We start from the raw sequence: 26,847 nt of genomic DNA, 5'->3' as shown, positions 1-26,847 counted from the left end.
TATATATATATATATATATATGTATATATATATATATATGTGTATATATGTATATATATATATATATGTGTATATATATATGTATATATATGTGTATATATATATGTATATGTATATGTATATATATATGTATATGTATATGTATATATATATGTATATGTATATGTATATATATATGTATATGTATATATATATATATTCATCACTCTATCTGACACGGAATGTTATCTGTTCCCCATCTGTTAGCACATCCAAAACTAGATAGGAGTTGAAACCTCCAGCAAAAGCAAGAGTCATGTTATGGAGGGTGACCAAACATCCTCTCTTGCCTGGACATGTCCACTTTTTTGCATCCTGTCCGGTGTCTGGACGGGTTTTGTAAATTCATGAAAATGTCCGGTTTTCATTGTGCGGGAAAAGCGAGTGTTACTGCGACTGATATACCGCGGACTGCTTCCAAGTTGATTGTGAAGGGTGTACGGAAAACAGAAAGGCAGGTTTTGTGTATGCGGGCTATAATTGTGTGTTTGTTTTTTAAAGCTTTTTTTTTTAACTCAATACAAAAAACTAATTAGTATGTCTTTCAATATGTAGTCCCTTTCTCCCAAAAACACACACACACATTTTTTTTTACGCAAGAGCATTTGATGCAGCTTCTGACTTGAAGACATGGCTTACAGCAATGGTAATAAAAAATAAAAAAAACAGACAGCAGATGATAGCAGAGTTTAAAAGAAACCCCGACTGTCATGACAAGTTTGCTCTATATTATTTATTTGGTTGTTACTAACACAACTATGAGATTATTTTCTCAAAAATCATTTCCCGTTTAATACATATTGTAGAAACTTTATTTGGACGTATGCTGCCATTGTTATTTACGTCGCAACACATTCAGTGCGTAGTGACATAGAATGGCGGCTGGCTCTCTGCCGAGCAATATGAAACGCCTATAAAGAAAGCAAGGTAAGCCTCCGTTACGTTCCTAAAGGGACGATCAAAATTCTTGAAGGCGTCTGATGAATGGCAAGAGCACGGCATGGGGCAGGGTGGCTCTCCCGCTTGCATGTTGTTTCTTTCGGAACGCTACGAGGCCTAATTTGGTCTACTTAGGTAGACCAAAATTTGGAGGTAAATGAAACAAACCAAGACCTATAAAAAATGCCCCTTGAAATGTTTAACCCTTCCAAATTTTGCCCAAGTTTTGGCCAATTATAGGGGTGACATTTTAAAGAACTCCTTCCACAGATTTTATCCGACTGACTTGAATCTGTGGGTGGGTCATCGAAAGATGTTGCTGATAAATAGCAAATCTGGCTCGTGTTGATCGTCTTCATCGCTAGTATCATCGTAAAAAATCTTGGGCTAAACGCTCCATGAAGTGATGTGCGCCACTGCTGACGTGTCTGTGTGCCTGCTCCTTACTTTTAGTCATTCTCTCCCCAAAGCCATTGATCACCGTTACTTTTGTAACGCATTATTCTCTCCTCACAGCAACTAATCACCAACATTAAATATAAAATGTTTTTCTTGTCTTTCTTCACAGGTTCTATTGTTCCAAAAATGGAAGCTGCCATAGGTTTTAGGTCACCTCCAATGGTAAATGCCTGTGGTCAACCAAGCATCAACCGAAAGACCACTTTTTCCAAAGCTTTAAGGTTCAAGAGAAATGACAACACACGGGATGGTCAAATTCCACAAGGACCAGGAAGGTTGGTGTTTTGCGATATTAGGATGATCTAAACAGAAAACGTAAAAGTGGTGTTTCGTCTCCACTTTTTATTTCATGTTTAGAGGAGCATTTTTCAGAGAAAATTGGCATTCTTAAGGTTAGGCAAGAGTTTGTGGAATTCTATTCTGTATGCATGCCAGGTGACTAGGTAATGCCTTGATGCCATGTCTATTTGCATGCGTAAAATCTCCCTTTGTCTTTGTTCACACCGCCCTATGGTACTACTGATTGGATGATTAAGTGAAATCCTCAAACTTACTGGCAGGGGTGGGCAGACTCGGTCCTTGAGGGCCGGAGTCCTGCAGGTTTTGGATGTTTCCCTTCTCCAACACAGCTGATATATGATCGGCTCATCAGCAAGGTCTGTATAAGCCTGATAACGATCCTGTTGATTGGAATCAGCTTGTGTTGGTAGAGGGAAACCTCCAAAACCTGCAGGACTCCAGCCCTTGAGGGCTGAGTTTGCCCACCCCAGGTCTAGTGGAAATCAGATTAGATTGCTTTTATTGTCATTATACAGTACAATGAGATTTGAAGCTCTGCCATAAAGTGCACACATAGTAGACAGTAAAAATACGTACAATAAAAATAAAATAAGGTAGAAAATAAATAAAAATATAAGACAAGTGTATCCACTATACATATTGCTAGTCTTGTGTAATGCTGGAGGTACTCAGGCATGTTGGGAGTAAAAAGGTACAGTACACTGGTTAAAATTAAGTGGTTAAAGCAGCAAGTGATGGAGGTAGCAATGGCAGTGCAAATATACAATAATATACTATACTGTATATGAACAGTGCACAAACGTTGATTTACAGTACTTAGACTGAAACTAGAGCATATTTCTTAATGAGATGCATATGGCAGTGCTTAACATTATACAGTGCAATGAGAGTCCTTAATATGAGTCCAGATCAGTTCCTCGGTGCAAAGTTGAATTGAGTATGGTGACAGCTGTCTGAGTATGTTTGTTATAGCTGGTATGGCCCTGTAGCGCCTGCCAGAGAGTAGCAGGTTGAAGAGGTGGAAGCCGGGGTGTGTATAATTTTTTATGATTTTCTTTGCCCTTCCTAGGCACCGGGAGTTGTATATGGTGGATAGGGGAGGTAGGGGACGGCCGATGATCTTTTGTGCTGAGTTATCAACAATCAGCACATCACATACGAGCCAATTTCATTCATGAATGTGAAGACCAGTGTTATCGGTCCTGTAGTCATTGTGCGTCTCTATAAATAAGCGGTGTAATGCTACATTCACACCAAAAGCGAGACAGCGATCTGGAACACTTCCTTAACCAGCGTTTTACCGCGTAGTTTTTTGTAACGATTGCCGCTCATTCATGCATTCGCGCACACCGGAGAGGAGAAGGCGTGTCCCTTGGTGAAGAACTACTGTCGAGCACTTACGCGAGTCAACAAAAGAGGGCACCCCTGACTACTTCAACTTCTTTCCTGGGACTATACAGTCGGGGCACTTTTTTCTCCATCTGCGCCTTTTGCGAGGTACGTGATTTAGCCCTTCCACTTTTTAGTGGCAATCCGGCACCCGGCAGTTGTGCTAAATAGCTTTGGCATGGATGATAACCACTACTGCTACCTTGGTACAGTTCAACAGCAAGTAAATACACTTACCAGCACTTGTATACTACTTCCTTGCTCAACATTCAGTCCTGGCTGGCCATGTTGTTGCGCTCTGGGTGACAACAGACAGGACGCTGTGTTTGACGTAGCCCGTACTCAAAGCCGATTGGCTACAGTGAAAAAAGTTCACATATATCAACTTTGGCGAACATGTGTGGACTTTCATCACGAATATGCGGATTTCGCTGTACCACACCATGTCCCAGCGCTCCAAACGCGTCCTCCCCATGAACTTTTGGCCCGGTCCGTGCCGCCCCATGCACTTTGGCCCAGTCCGTGCGAAGTACATTGATTCCAAAGCAAACGCGCTGCCGAAACCCTCCCCCAGCTTTTGGTGTGAATGCAGCATTAGGGTCGCCAGAAATTAACAAAAATTACAAAAACAAATACAGTCCTAGAAAGCACATCACCATGGCAACATGTTGCATCTGTGCCATTTTAGTATATATGATGTAGTATTATAGTATGCCATAGAAGTCACAAAATGTATTATCAAGACTGTTGGGGTGCATTCATATATGGTGAGTGTATTTGGCAAAGACATGAATATCACAAGTGTATGTGATAATCAGAGTGGTTAAATGTTATCTTGCAGGCCAAGTCTTCGTGATAACTGTGTCATCCAGGGCACTATAGATCAGTCTGTGTCCTCAGAGGAAGGGGAACCCTCCACTTCTTGTGTCTCCCCTGCATCCCTGCTGTCCATATCATCTTTTCAGGATGTAGATGAGAGTGGAGGACAGAAGGAAGTGTGGGTGTCTGTTTTCAGATACCTTAACAGAGCTGAGTTGATCAAATGTATGACTGTCTGCAAGGCCTGGTATAAGTGGTATGTCCCAAATGATTGTGTTACTCTAGTACTCTAGAAGTTTTATCTGTGTTGAAGATCCAAAATTCCAACTTCTAAATGACATTTTCTTATTTGATGCAGGAGCTTTGACAAGCATCTATGGAGCCATCTGGATATGAGTCGCTTTAATCCCCTTAGTAACCAGGCCTTGGCAGGTATCATAAAACATCAGCCCACTTCTTTGGACCTCTCATGGACGCCCCTGGCCAAACGACAGCTCAACTGCCTTCTAGCCAGGCTTCCAGGTACAAGCAAGTGTATGCTTATAGAGATCCGGATCCCAAAATGGGCGTTAGCGCAGCCATTTTGGCAGTATAGAAAACACGTCCGCCACTTTGAGTAAACGCCACATTTTAACAATGATAGACAGCTGTTGTGGACCAGGTGCCACATCGAGAACAGGCAAAAAAAAAAAGGATTGCGCATTCTCCAGGCTAACAAAAGAGGAACCAATGCGCAGCCAATGGATCACAGCCATAAAAAGGGTGAACAAGACAGGGGAATTGGGATCCTCCTAATTGCTTGTGTAGCGATCACTTCATATTAGGTGCGTCAGCGGGGTTGATCTCAAACGATGTCACGTTTTCTCATTAATATGCATAAGGTCCGAACTTTCGAACAAACAGAGTAGCGACACCCGCGTATGCATCATGTTGGAAAAGGACAATGTCCCAGGCATAAAATCTCAACGTGGTTCAATTGACAATCACACTATGAAACAGCTTAAACGGTGGTTGTCATGCCTGACCTCAGTGGCGGAAAGAAAGCAGTTTTAGTAAAAAGGTGTGGTTTATAGTACGATCATAACTCGTACTCTAGTGCGGTCCAGCTAGCTGCTAATCTTGTGTTGGTTGCTAATTTTCACAAAAACTAAACATATTGAAGTCACAATTTGAAGATTTGAAGCCTACCTTTGGGCTGTTTCTTTCTGTCCAGAATGTACATTATTTCCTTTTACCTGGGCCATTGTCTTGTCATAGCTGAGGCAGTGTAATACGAACAATAGCTTCTCCTTGCACTTTTTCTACTTAATATTCCATTTCGAATCGCTACTGCCACCTGCTGACGAAAAATGAAACTGCAAATACCGTTCTTCACATACACACCACGCACATTACGTCACATCAGCAGACGGGGTGCAGGAAATTCTAACCCGAATCCAGTCTGAAAACTATTGGCCAGAGGTTTGCAGGAGTACCCATTGTGAACAGCTAAAGTGTTAATCTACTAATTAGAAGGCATTTCAGTCATAAATGGTGAAATGAAAAGCTTATTGTAAAGTTATTTTGGGGGAAAAAAGCTCCATATTGCAGCTTTGTGTTTTCTAAAACTACCAATACTTGAACTAAGATATTGGACAGTGGACACCCTTTCATAAGTTGTTCGTTCATGATTATGCATTTGCAGTTTTTTTATTTACAATTATTTTTGCCAATTTAAAATCCCGTATACCCATATGTTGTTAAAACAAGTTTTGCTTCAACTTAAAGATGTATTCAAGGATCTTTTGTTGCTGCGTTTTCCGGGTGGATCATCTTAACAGTTGGTTCTCGATCCCGTCAAACTGCCTTAACTCTTTGACTGCCAGACGTTTTCAGAAAAAGGATGCTGAGTGCCAGCCGATTTAAGCATTTTGACTGATCTTTCAAGGTCCACAGAAAATTTTCTGTTTGGACTATGGAAACACACATACTACCAAATGAAAGATTTAACTCTCATCTTTCATCAGAAAAGTTTGTTTCTACCTTATTCCGTTCTTTAGTAATCAACAATAGAAAATGGTTAGTTTCACCCAAATGCGCTTGTTTTGGACCAAAATACGGAGAAGCTTTTAGTGAAACCATATTATTTCATGCACTCTAGTGAATTTTACACTTCTTTTTGTCCATGAATGATGCCACAAACACCTAAATAGTGCTTTACTTCTGTAAAACACTAGCACCAAGAATGAAAAAGTGTTTTTTGATAGCAAAATACGTTTATTTACATTCAACAGTGTAACAATTTGACAACAATTTGGCAAACTATTTACAAATGTGTGCAACTGTGGTACTATTTACAATTATGTGGATGTTTCAACGACAGTTTTTCTTTTTGTGTAACACTCCCCTGCGTGCAAGGAGACGCAACAGGATTTGCACAACAGATTAGTTTCACTGCGATTGCCTCTTCGCGTGCAGAAGCTACACTTTCTTGCCGGCCGTTTTTTCCGGGGAATAGCAAGTATATACTGCAGTGTGTGTTGCCATCAAGTCTACTATCAGGATCATGCTACGGTTACGTTACGGTGGTGTTACGTCTGGCTTCCTCATGTCCTTCAGTTGCTATACCGGGTGGTAAGAGATGTTCTGATCCATCTTATCCACTCCATTCATGGTGGCATCGTAGTCCAGAACCAGTGTCTTCTCCGTGATCAGACTGTACCCGCTCCTCCGATGAATATGCATTGGACTCGGGGTACTCTCCATCGTCCGATCGAAAGTCCGCTCGGCTTTGCTCCGCGTTTTCCGGCGTTAGCATCGCTAGCCGGTGAGGCTTTATGACGTGACCATCGTCGCGCGTCAAAGCTTCCAACTTCGGCGTCAACCTCGGGAGTCACCATCATCATCATCATCATCAATGTGCATTGGTCGATGCTTTTCGACTACTCTCCATCGTCCGATCGAATATCCGCTTCTGCAGATATTTATGGTCGGCTTTGCTCCGCGTTTTCCGGCGTTAGCATCGCTAGCCGGTGAGGCTTACTACGTGATCATAACGGTCGCGTCAACGCTTCCAACTTCGGCGTCAAGCTCGGAGTCACCATCATCATCATCGTCGACATCAATGCGCTTTTTAGTATTGATCGATGCTTTCCGTCTTTGAAAAAAATGCTCAAGCGTGAGCTGCTTGGAACCGGTCGCCATTGTTGCTTCATCAGCCATTGTCCCCTCAACACTCTAGCTCCGCCTCACATCTTCTACTGACGCCCACCCAATCTTGTCCAAAGAGAGTCATCGCTGCCATCTAGGGGCCAAAACGAGTCATTATACTAACTAGATCTGCTTGATACTTTCAGCACAGCTGCCCAAGGCTTTCCTCCACCCGTTTCCAAAAAAAACATAGTGAACGTCTTTTAACGTCATCGGCGCCCCTCCGTAGGTTTTTACTAAACGTTATATAACGTTTATGGCAGTTAAAGAGTTAATGAAGTTGTGCGTGCTTGTTCCTCGCTGCGCTTTGAATGTAGTCGCCAAGCTTTGGATTCAGCTATTCATCGTTGTAGCTCCACGAATCTTACCGCATACTTTGAAAATGGCTGAGAGGCGCTAGAAGACATCCGTCTATGAAGTGAGGCCGGCTGCAGAGACTGATGATGATGATGATGATGAAGCTCGCACGTTCCCGACATTTGATAGGTGTTTATCCCAGACAAGCAGGAGAGCTGGTAGGATGGTCTTCCGCATGTGTTTTTTTAGAAGTGACGTTTGACTTCTACTTTTCGAGAAGATCCTTAAATACACCTTTAAGCTTGATCTAACTAACAAAAAATGGTTAATTGATAATCAGAAATGTCAACACTAACAAAATATGCTCTCGCTGCTCTGCTTGCATTTTGCATTGAATGTTCTCACGTGTCCTTTATTTATTTATCCCTTGTTGGTTTTAATGTACATTTTAGTAAATGTATTTGCTCTTATGAAAAATGTCATTTTAACTTAATGGTATTTTTGTGAATGTATTGTTGTGCATTTTATTTTTTATTTTATTAGGGTGACATTTACGATCTGTCTCGGGACTGCAGATGAAAAATAGCCTTCTGGCTAATTCTGGCGTATTTACTGAAATGTTTATTAATATTTACTGTCCCTGATACCAATCAATCAATCACTCAACCAACCAACCAACCACCCAAACAACCAACCCAACCAATCAATCCAATCAAGTTTTGGCTCGTACACTCCCCTGCCTGTGTACTGGACCATTGCTTGTTCAAAACTAAAATGGCTGCTGCATATGCGCAATGCGCTGTTCTAAAAATAGTAGTTTGGGCGTAATTGTGACAAGCCCTATTACTGAATCAGTTAGTCACGTAGATGTAGCTCAATTGTATAATTATTAAATAAAGGCAAGAGACGTGTTCAGGTACTTTGTATATGGTGGCTGAATCAGAAGATGCTAACTTGCCTGCAGTTACCCATCTACCACACGCAAAATGTGGGGGGAAATAATCTGTTTTGTTCGTTTGTGCTGCTACGGTTTAAGAGATATTACACAGTTAAATGTAATTGACCAACACCATAAAGAAGACTTTTTATAGCATAAATGAAGGCGGCACCAGCCAATTAGCAGATGCTAAGTTGTTAACGTACCTAAATAACACTACATGACTAACATCAATGGCATTTTGACCACACATAAAGGGAAAATAAATCGGAATTGTACAAACTTTGTATCACATTTGCAATCACTCACCATTGTAACAGAGGGGGTAATTCCACGTAGCAGCGTCGCTGAGTTGAAAAAAAGCTCTCCTGACACTTCATCGCCAATGGTAGCATTATCCAACCAGTCCATCTTGCGCATGTATATCATGTCCTTTTCATCAAAGTGAGTGAATTATCTTGGATGGAAAGTTTCCCTCGCTCTAACGCGATTCACTTTTCGCGGCCTCGCTGTATCGCGGATTTTTTTTTATGCGTGTGTAATTTTGCATGCATTTTTTTTTTACAGTAATGTACCTATTTTATAAAATTTATGAAGGTTTGAACATTGAGAATGTTTAAGTTAGAGAGAAATGTGAGAACATTTAAATGCCTTAATGAGAAAAGTGTATAAACTGTGGTGAGGGGGTTTAGAGCCTAAAAACATTTATAATAAATATAAAACATAAAGCTAATTACTTTGCGGATTTCACTTATTGCGGGTATTTTTTTTAACCTAACATCAGCGGAAAATGAGGGAACACTTCACCCATTGCAAGTAATAGGCTTTGATACTGCCACAGGGGGGGCATGTTTAGGGAATAGTGACGTGACGTCTGGATCGCTATTCAGACATTATTCTTAAATGGTAATTCAAGTCAGTTTGAAGTTACGACCACTCACCTGTTTTCTGTGTTTGGTCCAGGACTGTGCAAAATTCAGAATTTCAGAAATCAATTAAATAAATCCATTTGAATTTGAATTGACTTCACCCCGTGGGATGTTGAATTTAATTTGAATGGGGTAGATGCCACGGACTTCCGATTTCCGGGTTTCACACATCAGCGCCGTTTTCGGCCGCGTTCCAACATACGCACCCCCACTCATGCGCCGCCCAACCGCGGGAGCACGCAGGGCGTCTCAGCTCACTGAAATGCTTCGGACAACTGAGACAGACACACTCGCACCCGTCGACGGGAACACCCAACTGAGGGGCACACATGTCGCAAACGGGAAACAAAGCTGATGTGTGAAACCTGGAAGTTGGAAGTCCCGCCTCCTCCGTGGCATATACCCCATTGCAGGAAGTAGAATTTAATTCAGTGCAATTATCACATATCGGTGAGAATGAGACTTTTAATATACATTATTCTTTCAAATGAAAACACATTAGAGACTAAAATTCAGTGTAAATTTCCATAATGTAGGAAAACTATCATTATTTTAAAGTAATAAAATGAAATAATGTTTTTGTGGTTACCGTAATTTCCGGGTTATAAGGCGCACCTGACTATAAACCGCGCTAGTTAAATTAGCTAATACTCCAGATTGGTCCATGTAGAAGCCGCACCCGACTGTAAGCCGCAGGTGTTTTAATGTTACCGCACTAGTATATAAGGGTTCCCGTTACCACAGAGGGGATTGTCGGGACAGAGATGACTGTTTGGGAATGCAGAGGGTCCCATTTATTAACATCTGAACAGCATTCGTGAGGTGCACAAATAATACTGCGCACGTCCTGCAGTCACAGTAGGAATACAGTATAGCAACAGAACAAAACTTACAGCGCTTGACAAGGCAATAACGTGAAATAGCTAAATTAAATTTGTTTTTATAAGTGCTTGCCAGCAACACAGCAGTAACGTTTTTATAAGTGCTTGCCACACAGCAGTAAAGGTGCATTAAAAACAAGGCTGTACAAAAATACATTACTGTAATAAAAATAAACAGCCTAATAAAAAGTAATTACCGGTAATTCTCGTGCCATTGTCCTCTTCCTGCGTACTATTAAAGTCCTCTTTCTCAGTGTAGGAAACGAAAAGGCCCAGAATGGCCTAGTTAGCCACTCTGGTATTGTCGCTCTCAAAACCAATAAACTCCTCTTCTTCTTTGTCAGTGTCAGAATCGAACAGGTCGATTGCCTTTAACTAAAATGCAGCATCACAACTCGTTGCGTTTGCTTGATGCTTGAAGTGTCATTCTTTGACGTGCAGCAACTCGATCGCCGCCATCATTCGAAGATGAGCCGATGAGGATGCTTTTTTTTAAAGCCAAAAAGCAATCATCCAGGGTTAACTGTTTTGTTCTGCCGATCGCTTATTTTCTACTTCCTCTCCGCGGCTCTCTGCTGCTTTCAGCGCTCCTACACCACGCTAGTGAAAGACGGCACTCCCAGTCCCAACCTACAATTCCTCTTTTTCTTCTTCTGCAACAAGATCCTTGCGCAATACTGGCTGATCTTATACTTGTTGCCACCTGCTGGCCGTTTCTTTTATTTTTATTTATTTTTTATTTATTTATTTATTATTATTTTTTTATTATTATTTTTTTTTTATTATGATTCTTTATTCATCTGTAATTCTTTGTTGGCAAAGCTGCATTTGGATTCTACACAATGAATAATTTTTGTTGTGGGTGCCCATGTTGGGGGGGGGGGGGTTCAGCTTGTGAAGGAAAAAGGAATCATGATTGACAGCAAGCTCGAGAATGAGCTGTCAGGTTGTGCGCGCACGCACACACACGTATCCCGAACGTTTGATCCCCCCGGCTGTGATGAGCGAGGAAGAGGAGGACGAATTTCAATTTCATAAGCATGCGCTCTTGTTAGCTGCACTGAAATGTATGTACAATATTTGATAGAATTACAATAAGTTGAAGGTATCGGGTACTAATGGAGGCTTGTCAATACCAGCCACCGATAATTAAGGCAACAAAAAAAATCTGACATTAAGTAAATCTTCCTCAGAAGTAGCGTCTTCATCAGAAAGAAAAAAAAATATCTAAATTTAACACGAGGACAAAAAATCTAAATTTTTTGTCCTCGTGTTAAATGAAATTTTAACACAAAATGGCAGTACTCGGTATCAGTGAGTACTTACAGAATGAATACTCGTACTGGTATCGATCATCTCTAGCTGACAGCGCAGCTTTGAAGGTGGCCAATTAGTCTGTGTCGAGGTCAAAGATTAGGGGAGTTCAAGATGAGATGGCAGCAGGAGTGGGAGAGAAACGCAGGTCTGTTACGGCCGATAACACACACGTGCGTGCGCTGCTTCCTGTAAATGGAGACGTTTTCCACCAGGGCGGCGGTGTCGGCCGTTTCTTTTAAATAACATTGCAGTCAAGCCTAATCCTTCAATCAGTAGCTTAGCCACACCCTCCTGTACACTCATTAAAAAAAGCTAATGACGTATAGATACGTCATATGTACACGGCGACTAAGGCTACGTTCACACTGCAGGCAAATGCGACCCAGATCTGATTTTTTTTGCCCAAATACACCCTGTAACAGTTTTTTTTATGTTAGTCTGAATGGCTCAATTCCGATTTATTCATATCCGACCTGGGTCATATGTGGTCTTAGATCGGAAACGTATCAGACTTTTTGCAATGCGACCGCAGTCTGAACGGCCAGGTCGCATATATCCGACCTCGACGTCCAATATGCGCTACGCGCGGGCGGGGGCTTTAAGCTTGATTTATGCTTGACGCAACCGCGAGGTCTACACTGCTCAGGAGACATACGTGAATCGGCAAAGTTGTTTCGGTTAACAGTTGTGACTATATTTGACTTTAATTTAATCCCACTTGAAACATGAAGTATAAAGATGACATTTGTGGTGGTGATATTAGTCATTTAGCCACGCAGACGGCTCATTTATTACCCGCGGCAATGACGTGATGTCATCGTTAGGGAGGAAAAAGAAAGATGTTTGTGAGATGAGGCGCTCAAACAGGCTCGCCACATTTTCACAAAATATTATTTCTACCTCCTCCTGCATCATCTCTCTGTAGATATGAGATGGTCAAAATATAGACCCTGACGACGGACTTATAAAAGTCCCTGGACCATAAGTATTTACTTCCGCAAACACAGCGTTGTGAGTGACGTTGTATCTACTTGTGCGCATGCGGGTCACTTTGAGGGCGCATTACGTCCACACAGGAGACAGACTGAGGTCGCAATTAATAGGTAATGTGAACGCTTACTCAAAAAAATCAGATTTCACCCAAAAAATCTGAATTGAGCATTAAGACCTGCAGTGTGAACGTAGCCTATGACGTATTGGTATGTCATATGTATTGAAAGAGTTAAGAGTATGTGTAGCAACTTAAGCCGCTTTTGGCCATTAATGTTGATTTGCATATTATTCTGGCCTTCCCTATTTCAGATTTACTCTCTCTGTTTTAGGTCTTCGAGAGTTAAGGGTTGCTGGCCTGTCCTGGACATGCCTGTCAGCATTGGTCTCTTCTACTCTTCCCTATCTTCGACTACTGGATCTGCGTTGGTGTGAAGGCATTAAAGATACCCAATTTAAAGAGCTCCTCACCCATCATGGTCAGATTCAACACAAATGAGCAGGCTCACAGATTTTCTACATTTCTTTCCACTGACATTATGGCAATTCAACTCCCACCCCATCCCCTTTTCCCCAAACTTAGGCCCAGAGTCATCTCGCTGCAGACTAAAGAATATAGTGGCACTGCACCTGTCTGGTCTGGATATCAATGAGTCCTCAATAAGACTTATGCAGCGTCATATGCCACACTTGGAGAAGCTGGATCTTGGTCACTGCAAGAACATTACAGATTCTTCAATAGCTTTGCTGGCAGCAGGGGGCACACACACTCGCAACAACCTCAATGAACTCATTTTATCAGGTATTACTTTAACATTTTGTAATTTTTCAGAGACTGCATTCAACTATGAGGCTTTTCACAGTTTTCACACTTAACTCATTCAATGCCAAAAACATAAATATTGTATGTCTTTCAAAACGTAGCCTCGCGCTCCCAAAGATGTATTTATATGTCTTTCACATTTTTATGTGAGCGTGTACAAGGCGGTCTGACAACAGAGAGGGAATTTATGAAAATTGTGCACTTTATGACAAGTTTTTGCAATTTGGTTTGCACCCAAAGATGTATTTATATGTCTTTCACATTTTTATGTGAGCGTGTACAAGGGGGTCTGACAACAGAGAGGGAATTTATGAAAATTGTGCACTTTATGACAAGTTTTTGCAATTTGGTTTGGTGTTGGGTATGGGCACAAGGTTTTCAAAAAACACCGTATATAAGTTGGGGTTGCCCCCTGATGGCTGATATGCACAAATTTAAGTCATAAATGGACAAATGAAAAGGCTATTGTAAAGATATTTCTGGGCAAATTCTTATAGAGCAGCTTTAAACGAACAACTGCTTCGTAGTTAGAATCAGCAGACGCATTACTGCATTACTAATAATACATTTTAAATCAATTGAAGGTTGTGCTTTGTAAAACGCTTAAACACCGTATAGTGTGGATAAAGCACTATATAAGTCTTCTCCTTTTACTATTTAGGTCAAATTTTCTTTTATTATTTTCTTCGTTTGCTGTCTTCAGCAAGATTAGCAAATGGCTATTTTAAGAGCGAGTCAAGCCCCTACTATTTAGGTAATCAAACAAATTATTGGTTGTAGAACATCTAGTAATTTAATGCTGCTTTTCCATTAGCCCCACACGCCACGCTACCACACCGCACGGTACGACACTACACGGCCTCTATTGTATTTCCATTACAACAGGCGTGCTGTGGGATGGGGGCGTTCATTTGAACTGTCTAAGCTTGCGTGTGTGAATCTACCATAACATTTCACGAGTGGCAAGTCGCGTAAACATTGCACCAAAATTACAATTTCATATGGACCATCATGGATGAAATATTGCAATCTTGATTTCACGACCGGCTCCAGAAGCTCGCCGCCTGTGCTATTTCTGAATGGAGAGCTCAGCCTCATTCATTTAACTGCGTCTCAAGCTTTCATTCACGTGAACATACGACCAGGCAAACATTGTGTGCTCTCGCGATTTTTTTAAAACCTTAGTCATTACAAATCCATCCACAAGTTCCTGTTGAATTTTAAATATAGTTAAGCGTTGTTGTAAAACATTATTTTATTTATTGTACATACTGTATTTTTATGACTTTGGCGAAGACACTTGCCTCGCTTGCGTAAAATGTGCATCGGATGACAGTGACGACACGTCCCCGCTCGGCCCCGGACGACCGGCGCTGCAGAACCACCTCTGAGATGGTTCTAAAAAGTGGTTCCGTTGTAAACGCTCGGCCCAGAAAAAGTTACATGGAAACGCAAACATCCGGGGACAAAAAATGCTGTTTCGGTGTGGAACCGGTCCGGAGGAAAAGCGGCAGAAACGATATTCATATATTGATAATTGCTTTATTCTCACTTCATGTCTAACCGTTTGGATCCAATTTTCATGTCCAGTGCAAGTCTAGTGCAGAGTGTAGTCTGTGTGCATGGGTGCAATTTGCACAGGTAGAATTAGGCGAAAGGGAGCATTTGTGCTCATTGTGTGCCCTTGTGAGTTGGAACACAGCTGACTCCCGGCTAATCAAAGCTGCTCCCCTCATTTTCGTTAAAATCAGGGTGGTGGAAATGCACACATACTTGACATCACGGAAGCAGAAAATGACTTGCCGGGTTCCAAGCAAACAGATTGGTGCATGCAGAGTGCATGATCTAAATTAAACGGCAAGATCTCCCCTTGCAGATGATGTAGATGTAGTCCAATCATCCATTTATTGCACACCACACAGCTCCAATTGGCCCAGCACCACAACACATGTCCTCCATTGCATAAAGTGGAAGGAGTTGGGGGCGGGCAGGATCAAGGATCAATTTCTTTGAGAGCATATGTATGTACCTAAATTTGCTTTATAACCAAACTGCCTGTCTGAGAATGCAACAATTGTTAAGATTATATCCAGCAATATTGCTTCAACAACTTTCAACACAATACTAGCCAAGGCTGTCTGAACTGCCAATCCTCCCAGCTTTGTCTTTAATGATCAGAACTAACAGCACAATTAGCATGGAGTCAGGCAAAAAAAACATGAACAAAAAAGCTGTGAGACAGCTTGAGATCAGGAGGACTAACCTTGCACAAACTTTAGTGTTCAGCTGGCATCGATGCCATCTAACCCAAAAGCTTTGTCATTTGACTAATTGGAGATAGCTTTAAGTATTTCACGACAAAGGGTTGAATCTGAGCTGCCAACATCATTCACATAATAAGAGTAAATAACTTGCCCTAATGTTGGCGCCATATCTCCAAGATATTATCTGTGCCAGAGGTGCCATCAACAGCACATGGCAGAGAGTTTCATAGCACTAACCTTCTTCCAAAATTAATGTGTTGTTACACTGCAATTTTCTGGCCATAGAGTCAGCTCTCATTGCTTGACCTTTTTTATTTATTTTTTAACAATGAAGCGTAGTGCATATTTATATTGCACATTGGTGACCCTCTTATACTATAAATGTAACCACATCTTGGCCTTGCAGCCAGTATCCACTCTCTAAATGCATCACATTTTTGCTTTCTTTTTAGGTTTAAGTCTTTGCAAAATATTTATTTGACTTGAATGTCATCATAAATGGAAGAAATAGCTAAGATATGATCAGTTCTTGCAGTTATTATCTCTACACACGACTGCTTCTCAAAGCAGGTGTATATTTCCTAATAAGGTGTCTATACTCGCACAATATGATACATACAAAGTACAACAATATAACTGTTATGCTGTTTAATGATGTTTTCCTATTATGCATTAACCTTTAAGAATATGTTTTGATAGGTGACTACACATGGGATAGAGCCAAACATCTTTATTGTTGTAATTTGGCATTAGTTCTTAAAATAGTCTTTGACCTTAAAATTACATTGGAATATAAATTTGATTTAATGGATCCATGACACCAAGAAAAAAAAGTAATGTTGGACATTTCAGTCTTCTGTGGCAGCCATATTTGATTTTGTGCATATCGGCCACCAGGTAGTGACCCCGACTTGTATGTGGTGGTTTTTGAAAACCTTGTACCCATGCCTATCACCATGCAAACTTGCAAAAACTTGTCACAAAGTGCACAATTTGCTCACATTTTCACAAATTGTCTCTCCGTTATGGAGGATCAGGCATGCTGCGATGTTTTTTGTTTAGTTTTGTTTTTTGCTTATTTAGGGACAACAAAAATATTTGATTCAAAGTCAATGTTGATTAATGCAGGTCACAGACATGTCTTTTAAACATTTGAGAACTATTTTAATATGTGGAAAAGTGACATAATATAAGACCTTTAAAAGTAACCCCCACTGTCTTGACAAGTGTGCTCTTTAATTTGTATTTGGTTTTACTAACATAACTATGAGATTCACTTTTCAAAAATCATTTCCAGTTTAATACATTTTGTAGAAACTTTATTTGGACGTACGCCGCCGTTGTTATTTACGCATTCAGTGCGTAGTGACGTAGAATGGCGGCTGGCTCTCTGCCGCGCAATGTGAAACGCCTATAATGAAAGCAAGGTAAGCCTCCGTTAGGTTCCTAAAGGGACGAACAAAACTCTTGAATGTCTGGTGAATGACGAGAGCACGGCATGGGGGATCCCGATCGCATGTTGTTTCCTGGAACGCTACAAAGCTTAACTTGCTTTCTTTATAGACGTTTCACATTGCTCGGCAGAGAGCCTGCAGCGATTCTACGTCACTACGCACTGAATGCTTTGCAAAGTAAACAATGGTGGCGTACGTCCAAATAAAGTTTCTACAAAATTTATTAAACTGGAAATGATTTTTGAAAAATGAATCTCATAGTTATGTTAGTAACAACCAAATAAATAATATATAGCAAACTTGTCATAACACTCGGTGTTCCTTTTAAGTACTCAATATATCCTCTGTATTCTCTGGAGAAAGCTGCAAAAACATAATTTGACATTTTTCAACAATAACAGCAACAGCTATTGTCAATTCTTGCTCATCAGTACCTTGAGGTAACTGCGGTAGACTCATATGGCTAACTCAGGCAGGGGCAAGCTTTGAACAAAACAAAGCTAGAGAGGCCAGATGCGTGGATGTTGAGTAACAGGAAGAGCTCGGAGCGCACGGTCGAATAATCACCGCGTCGGTGATTATTCGATGTGTCTACGTCATAGTCCACAAGTGACGTAGTCGGCCACTTCTCGTGTAATGAGAGGACAAACAGCCAAGTTGTGTTTATCCCAGTGTTTAACCTTAAGCTGGCACCAAACACACAGCCCCAAATTCAAGCTTTCAACAAACAAACATGCACTAAAATGTCTAAATAATGACCAGGACATGTAGACGGCATTAGTCTCCACCAGTTTATACAGTTCATCAGCAAAAAAAGTTGATTAAGAGTTCCCTTCTTACTTGTTCCTATTTCCTATGACATTTTTTTAAGTTCCCAAGGAGATTAGAAAATAAATGTGCACATTATCTAAACCTGATTGCTTACTTCGTGTGTGTGTGTGTATGTGCGTGGGGGTGTGTTTGTGTTTTAACAATTTATATTAACCTCTAAGATGGAAAAATAACTTACAAACTATTAAAGTGTAGCAACCTGGATTTTCATTGTGACTTTTGAAGTCTGCACAGTCAACGTTCTCAAAAATACATCACAGTAGATCTTAATTTTTTTATCCCAACTACACCCGAAAATAGGGAATTTATTAAATAAAAACTGTTGATTATATGAAAAATAAAAACTGTTCATTCGCTATGTTGTCATTTTGTTTAATAAAACATTACATAAATAAAACAAACTCCTTTTTTTTTTTTTATTACAATAAATGTTGCAGACATTCGCATTTTCGCAAACTATTTTGCTAGACCCCATAAAATGTTGAACATTTTAATTCCACATCACCTTCGTCCTTTTTTTTTTTAAGCGTGTGCAGACGGGTTTTTAAGCACTTTCTCTGTCGTGACGAGGAAAATATGAAATGCAAAATTTGATGCCCAGCCCCTGTCCTATAGTATTTTTAAAACTTAAGATTTGTTGCCCCTGTTGTTGTCCCAGGTCTTGATATGGTACAGCCCAAGTATGAAGTCAATCAGGTTTACTGTCTATGACAAGGAGCCAAAAGTATGACATCTGTGAATGTGTAAAAATTGACCAAAATCACACATTCAAAAATTCATATCTCACTTCATGTTCTTTTAACATATGGCTGGCTCAAAGAGATTTTTTTGTAAGTCTGGGCTCTTTCATATATCTCTAAATTTTCAGAGATCTTGCTGAAATGTGCAACCAGGGCTGCTTTGTCCTTTTTTCTTTTTCTTTTTTTTTATCGCTCGTTTTGCCAGGCCAGATGTGTGTGCCAAATTTTGAGTGTTTGTGCATGTTTAGGCCCTCAAAATCAGCATAGAGTTTTTGTGAAACGTTGCAAACAACGTTTCACAAAAACTCCCAAAGTTTGTGTTGTAACATCTTGAAGGCCTAAACAATCTTCTGAGGAAATATAAGGTAGATCCGGTAATCCCACTCAGCGAAAAACGTTGAATTAAAAAAAACATGTATTTATTTTTGCCATTTGGTGGCACTACCACTACTAGAAAATATAACTTTGTAGATCTCTTCAGGACTGGACTCTAATCCAATGTGTAAAATTTTGATAAGAAGGGGGACCGGAGGGTGTGTTCCAACTTTAGAGGGATCACACACCTCAGCCTCCCAGGTAAGGTCTATTCAGGGGTGCTGGAGAGGAGGGTCCGTCGGGAAGTCGAATCTCGGATTCAGGAGGAGCAGTGTGGTTTTCATCCCGGCCGTGGAGCAGTGGACCAGCTCTACACCCTCGGCAGGGTCCTCGAGGGTGCGTAGGAGTTTGCCCAACCAGTCCACATGTGCTTTGTGGACTTGGAGAAGGCGTTTGACCGTGTCCCTCGGGGAGTCCTGTGGGGGGTGCTTCGGGAGTATGAGGTACCGAGCCCCCTGATACTGGCTCTTCGGTCCCTGTACGATCGATGTCAGAGTTTGGTCCGCATTGCCGGCAGTAAGTCGAATTAGTTTTCTGTGAGGGTTGCCCTTTGTCACCGATTCTGTTCATAACTTTTATGGACAGAATTTCTAGGCGTAGCCGAGGCGTTTAGGAGGTCCGGTTTGGTGGCCTCAACATTGCATCCCTGCTTATTGCAGATGATGTGGTGCTGCTGGCTTCTTCAAGCCGTGATCTCCAACTCTCACTGGAGCGGTTCGCGGCCGAGTGTGAAGCGGTTGGGATGAAGATCACCACCTCCAAATCCGAGACCCTGGTCCTCAGTCGGAAAAGGGTGGACTGCCCTCTACAGGTCGAGGATGAGATCCTGCCCAAAGTGGAGGAGTTCAAGTATCTTGAGGTCTTGCTCACGAGTGAGGGTAGGTTGGAGCGGGAGATCGACAGGCTGATCGGTGCAGTGTCTGCAGTGATGCGGACGCTGTATCGGTCCGTTGTGGTAAAGGAGCTGAGCCGAAAAGCAAAGCTCTCGATTTACCGGTCGATCTACGTTCCTGCCCTCACCTATGGTCACGAGCTGTGGGTCGTGACCGAAAGAACAAGATCCCGGAGACAAGCGGCCGAAATGAGTTTCCTCCGCAGGGTAGTCGGGCTCTCCCTTAGAGATATGGTGAGAAGCTCGGTCATCCGGGAGGGACTCAGTGTCGAGCCGCTACTCCTCCGCGTTGAGAGGAGACAGTTGAGGTGGCTCGGGCATCTGGTTCGGATGCCTCCTAGAGCCTCCCTGGGGAGGTGTTCCGGGCATGTCCCACCGGCGGGAGGCCCCGGGGACGACCCAGGACACGCTGGAGAGACTACGTCTCTCGGCTGGCCTGGGAACACCTTGGGATCCCGTCGGAGGAGCTGGCTGAAGTGGCTGGGGAGAGGGAAATCTGGGCTTCCCTGCTAAAGCTGCTACCCACGCGACCCGACCCCGGATAAGCGGTAGATGATGGATGGATGGATGGAGGATCAGAAGCATTTTGTCTTTCGTGGTGAAGGAAATATTAAGCGGTCGCTGCTCGGTCCCTAATAATAATTTCTACAGATACAATAGGGACCTCGTAGCCGCCGATGCTTTGGTCCTAATAATTATTATTACAGATCCAATAGGGACCTCGTTCTGGCCCTAATCAGTAACTATCTTTTAAACACTATACTACTTAAAAACTATGGCCTGGATAATAAGCAAGAAAAGTGAGCAAACAATTGAGTGGCTTCTCTCTGTGTGCCAAAACAGGTTGTTATCAACTGAGTGATGGATGCATGTCCTACCTGAAGCGCATCTCTTCTTTGACTCTTCTGGACTTGAGAGGCTGCAAGAACATCAGTATACAAGCCTGCAACGCCTTCATCTCTGACCTGTCACACATTGCTGTGTACTGTATGATCGAGGAGAAGGTCATCCAATGTCTAAACTAAAAATACTTGCATAATAAACATCTGAAAATGCTTTTCCAAAAGATGTTTTTGACAAGCTAAGCTTGCTTGCATGTCACAGTACAAAAGGAGACTACTGACAGCTTTTTAAAGTTAAACTAGTTCATTACTTGGCTATAGGCAAGTCAATCTGCAGATGAATGCTGTGTTACTGTGATAAAACCTATTCACAACAAAATTGTGCGTGACTAAAGAGATTTCTGAACCATAACTGGACCACAATTGTGCAATACATGTTCTGTAGCGGTATCAGTTTGTGTTCCTGTTGAGGCTTCTTGCCCAGGTCATCTTTGTAAATGAGAATTAGTTCTCAAACATTTTTCCTGGTTAAATAAAGGTTAAATACATTTAAAAAAATATATATACATATTTAAGTTTCTACATAAGGCTGAACCACTTGAGGCATTTAGGTGGTGGGGTGAAGGCATGGGGTGGTTGGATTTCCATTCATCGTTGAAGTTTACACATTGTCTTTAGGCTTTACACCATCAGGATTTTTGGGGCCAAACACGATCGCCGATCAGCGAGTTAATAAAAAAGTATTTTCCAATCACCAATCCGCTCATAAGATGGAACAATGTGTCTGTTTAACCTATTAAGGCCAGGAGTGCATTACCACGTTTCTACCATTAGAGTAGGGAGCGCACAAGCGCTCTTCTACTTTTAAAGCCGAGAGAGCGGATACATCATTTTGTTTTGTTTTTACCAATTCTCGGTCTTTTAGCCGATGAAATGCATCAGAATATACACGAGAGGGTCACGTGGGCCTCGTAACATGTCCTGAAATTTTATTCTCGCATTCATCGCTGACGCAGATTTGTGGGAGTTATTAAATAAATTACACAATTGACAACGGCACAGGACAACTTTGAATCAGTGTAACCAGTCGACAGTGACATATTGTTAAGAAATATGTTTGTAGACAATGAGGATGTTGAAAATTTTGACGTCTTTGTAACGGAATGGACGACGAATAATTACCACTCTATTCCCTGAGGTTATTACAACTGCGCTCCAGTGTTGAAGGTAAATACCCGCAGATGTGACAGTTGTTTGTAGAATTATTATTAATTTTTTTTAATATTGAAGGTTTATAATTAGGAATGGGCGAGTACCTGGTACCAGGACACATTTCACAGTATCAGTACTCGTGACGGGTATCGATACTGGTATCGGCCCCCACTCTTGTGGCCGTTTTTCGGTCAGGAACTTAAGACTGGTTATTTTTGCATTAATTGACCGCTACAGGGGGGTAAGAGAGCACATAAGTCTTCAGTTGTACTCAACAATTTATTTAGCTCTGAATTGCGGACAGATCTTTGCATATTATATGTGACCCTCTCCGGCAAAATTATTTGGTTGTAGGAAACTAACAAGTAGCTTAATTGAGGAAAATAGAGCAGGAGGTTGAATATGTAGATTTTGAGATTTCTCCAAAAATAGCCTTCTTGAGGTCTCTATTTTCATTTCCCAGCAGCACAAAGGTAAAATATGTAATAGAAGTGTATGAAAATAAGCAGTTATTAGACACTGCAACGTAACTAGGGGGAGTAGGGTGGCCACTTCCATAAGGTCAAAAAGGGGAACTTTTTATTATTTTTATTAAGTGTTCCCTCGCTTTAACGCGGTTCACTTTTCACGGCTTCGCTGTTTCGCGGATTTTTTTGTGCAATTTTGCATGTGTTTTTTGTTTACATGTATGAAAGTTTGAACATTTGAGAATGTTTAAATGTGAGAAAATGTAAATGCCTCGAGAAAAGTGCATAAACTGGGTGGTGAGGGGTTTTAAAGCCTTAAAACATTTTTAATAAATGTAAAACATAAAGCTAACTACTTCACAGATTTCCTTTATTGTGGGTATTTTTTGGAACCTAACCCCAGCGAAAAACGAAGGAACACTGTACATCAGACTCACGCTGTATTTTCATCAACAATAAAGTTCTGCATGGTTTATAGATCATGTTTGTGTAAATAAATGGTAAAAAATATCAATAAAAATTATAACTTCTTTTTGACTATTTATTTAGTTTACAGTACCATGAGTTTAAATCACTAAGCACACAGAGCCTTCCCTTTCGTTTTGCAGCACATCATCCCTTTAGCTGTGGGCGAGTCACGAAAAATCTCTCTGTCCACTTTCACACCGCAGTCTACACTTCTTTAGGACTGGTGATCTTTTACAGCATGGTAGACTTAACAAAGTTCATCAGCAGTTATTTGATCATCCTGAAGCGTTGATGGTTCCCGAAAAAAATGTCTTCAATGATCACGCACCTGCTGCTGCTCGCCTGTTGATTTTATGCTTCTCGGTCCCTACGTGACGTTCTACGGCTGCTTTGCCTCGACTGCTCTGCCCCGACTGCTCATGTCCACGTCACATCGGCAAAGCGTGCAGAAACCGTGAAACGACTCTCGACTGCTTTTGGCCAGGAAATAGTGCTCTTTCGTCCATTCAATATTAAGATGTCGGCATTTTTGCTAGCGCTGTCTATTTCATACAACGCTGGACACGTACGCCGCTTCTTCAATGCGTCAAAAATGAACCGTCTGCGTGCATGCGTCGCAAATACCACTACACATTTTCACTTATGCTCTTTTAAGTGGGATGACATGAATATAAAAATGAGCTATGAAATATGAAACTTGAAGATGAAAAATTATTGCGATGATCTTCCATAAGCGAGTCACCCCGACACCCTGCCCCAAAATGCACACAGGTTATATTGTCCATTGTGTATTACTTGGGGGTGGGGTGGTGGAACAAAACAAAAACTGTTAAACCATCACAGCATTTTAATTTTTTTCAAGTGACCAAACGCATTTGAGATATAACATCCATGATAAATGATCAATAAAGCACTTATCACAGGCCACATCAAATGGCAAATAAACTTTTAATTGACATAAAATTATTAAATAAAATTTCCCCTGTGGTAATATGACCTAATTTAAGCAAGAAAATACCACGAGGAGCAATAATAAAATAACCAAACTTTGGCTGATGCCTCAGAAGCTGAATTGTAAGATGAATGTGATCTTGAAAGTTGAGGCTGATTTTATCTGTGGAGAGGTCAAACTTTGAAAACTTTAAAAGGGTTCAAATCTCAGACGATGGCCTTGCCTGTGTTGACAGTCTTCTGTTTTGATTTAATTATAACTGTTTTGATTTTAGTTATAACTGTTTAGATTTACTCATAACTGCTTTAATTTCCTCAGCAAAGCTTGATGAGTGTAATAATGTGACGGAACGTTTGAAGATTCTTCCTTCCTTTTCCCACGTAATTAGCCATCTGTTTTGGGGGAGAAAATGTGTTAAAAAGGATTCGCAACAAAACTGCTCGCCATTTCTGTAAACAACTATGTCCGAGTGAATGACTCTGTGACCCAGCCCCTTCTATCTGGGATTGGCTAGCAGTTGCCTTCATTTGCTTTTTAGATTTTGGGATGTACGATATGGACAAAATTTCATAGCTCAATATTGTTGCCAGACATCTCTATTCTTTGGCCTTTGACTCAGCAAGAGACTTCGCATCGTTGCAATACGTTGCTTTGCATCACTTGTTTTAATCCACAAAAAAAACAACGGCATTGGAACAGCGAGCACGCTCAATCATGTATTTCATTCATTTGTAAAAAAAATAAAATAAAAAAATAAGATAATATAAAGCAACATTCAAATTCAAAGTAACGTAAAATAAATTAAACTTGTTTTGTTTACCCCTGATCAACACAAAAACACACACATACACCCCAAAAAAAAAAAACACTTTCAGTGTAACAATACTACAAAATAATTCAAAGTAATTCAACTGCGTTGCGTGTTCTTGTGCTATATATATTTTTGCAGTAATTGTGCTTTTATTTAAAAAAAAAAATAATACAAATAGACTGAGAAGATTTTGTTTTACAATCCAGATTGTTCCACAGACTGACACCTTGATTTAAAATACATCTTTCTTTTTGTTTTTGTTCTATATTTGGGTTTGGAAAAAATGTTTGTTCCTCTGAATTTGTACTCACGTTCCCTTTTTTATAAATTTGGTCTTTATATTGACTGGTAAAATTTCATGATGGGCTTTATACAATATTTTAAAGCGGTTAAACTCCATCAATTCATTAAATATTAAAGTTTTTAGTTATATAAATAATGAATTAGTGTGGTCTCTGTATCCACAACCGCAAACAACACGAATAGCACGTTTCTCTAAAAGAAAAATCGGTTCAGTGTATATCAAAGGCTAAAAAAAAAAAAACTAGGGGAAAATATAAAAGAAACTGGACACTTAAGAGAGAGTATTACAATTCCCTTCCTGTCAAAATTTGATTGATGACATTGCTAATTAGATTAGGTGGGTCATCTGAGGGTCATGACCCCTCCCTAATGAAGATGCATGACCCTTAATGGGTTCCAGATATCACTTAATTGAGATTTATGACCCGTAATGAGACCATAAATTTGTCCCAATGGAGATTTTTGACCCTCAATAAGTTCCAGATGTCCTTTAATTGCGATGTATAACCCTTAATGAGGCTGTAAATCTGGCTCACTTTGAGATTTATGACCCATAATGAGTTCCAGATATCCTTTAATTGATATGTATGACCCTTAATAAGGCCATAAATGTGTCCTAATGATTTATGACCCTTAACGAGTTCCAATTGTCGTTTAACGAAGATCCTACACGAGGATTAATGATGTTAACTCTTTGACTGCCATAAACGTTATAAAACGTTTAGCATAAACCTAGGGAAGGGCGCCGAGGACGTTAAAAGACGTCCCCTATGTTTTTTTGTTTTTTTTTTGAAAACGGGTGCAGGAAAGCCTTGGGCAGCTGTGCTGAAAGTATCAGGCAGATCTGATTAGTAAAAGACTCGTTTTGGCCCCTAGAGGGCAGCGATGACTCTCTTTGCACAAGGTTGGATGGGCCGCCCACCGTGGGCGTCAGTAGAAGACGTGAGGCGGAGTTAGAGTGTTGAGGAGACAATGGCTGGTCAAGCCACAATGGCTTGACCAAGCAACCGGTTGCAAGCAGCTCACGCTTGAGCATTTTTTTCAAAGACGGAAAGCATCAATCAATACTAAAAAGCGCATTGATGTCGACGATGATGATGACTCCGAGCTTGACGCCAAAGTTGGAAGCCTTGACGCGACTGTTATGATCACGTAGTAAGCCTCACCGGCTAAGCGCGGCTAGCGCTGCTAAGGCCGGAAAACGCGCACAATAGCCGACCGGGTACTTCTACACAATCGGACATTCGATCGGGCGATGAAGAGTTGGCATCGACCAATGCAGATTGATGATGATGATGATGATGACTCCGAGCTTGACGCCAAAGTTGGAAGCCTTGACGCGACTGTTATGATCACGTAGTAAGCCTCACCGGCTAAGCGCGGCTAGCGCTGCTAACGCCGGAGCTGCACAAGCGGACATTCGATCGGACAATGAAGAGTACCCCGAGTCCAATGCATATTCATCGGAGGAGCGGGTACAGTCTGATCACGGAGAAGACACTGGTTCTGGACTACGATGCCACCATGAATGGAGTGGATAAGATGGATCAGAACATCTCTTACCACCCGGTATAGCAACTGAAGGACACGAGGAAGCGAGACGTAACGAAACCGTAGCATGATCCTGATATTAGACTTGATGGCAACACACACTGCAGTATATACTTGCTATTCCCCGGAAAAAAACGGCCGGCAAGAAAGTGGAGCACGCGAAGAGGCAATCTGTTGTGCAAATGCGGTTGCGTCTCCTTGCACGCAGGAGAGTGTTACACAAAGAAAAACTGTCGTTGAAACATCCACATATTTGTAAATAGCACCACAGTTGCACACATTTGTAAATAGTTTGCCAAATTGTTGTCAAATTGTTACACTGTTGAATGTAAATAAACGTATTTTGCTATCAAAAAACACTTTTTCATTCTTGGTGG

At 41.1% G+C, this 26,847-nt stretch overlaps 1 protein-coding gene across 1 annotated transcript; it reads left to right on the top strand.

Moving 5' to 3' along the window:
- Positions 1 to 1,526: 1,526 nt before the first annotated feature.
- On the top strand, positions 1,527 to 22,915 carry LOC147154836 (lysine-specific demethylase 2A-like). The gene is made up of 6 exons (XM_086066734.1): positions 1,527 to 1,712; positions 3,968 to 4,201; positions 4,304 to 4,467; positions 12,818 to 12,964; positions 13,069 to 13,287; positions 20,708 to 22,915. The coding sequence occupies exons 1-6, from the start codon at positions 1,564 to 1,566 to the stop codon at positions 20,887 to 20,889; spliced, it is 1,095 nt and encodes a 364-aa protein (XP_085922860.1). The 5' UTR covers positions 1,527 to 1,563; the 3' UTR covers positions 20,890 to 22,915.
- Positions 22,916 to 26,847: the final 3,932 nt, after the last annotated feature.

This window comes from Leptonotus elevatus, unplaced genomic scaffold, assembly GCF_054856555.1.
Source record: "Leptonotus elevatus isolate MCC_2025b unplaced genomic scaffold, RoL_Lele_1.0 HiC_scaffold_24, whole genome shotgun sequence".
Classification (NCBI taxonomy): Eukaryota; Metazoa; Chordata; class Actinopteri; order Syngnathiformes; family Syngnathidae; genus Leptonotus; species Leptonotus elevatus.
Note: the sequence above shows the minus strand (reverse complement) of the source record. Positions and strands in the feature narration are given on the sequence as shown.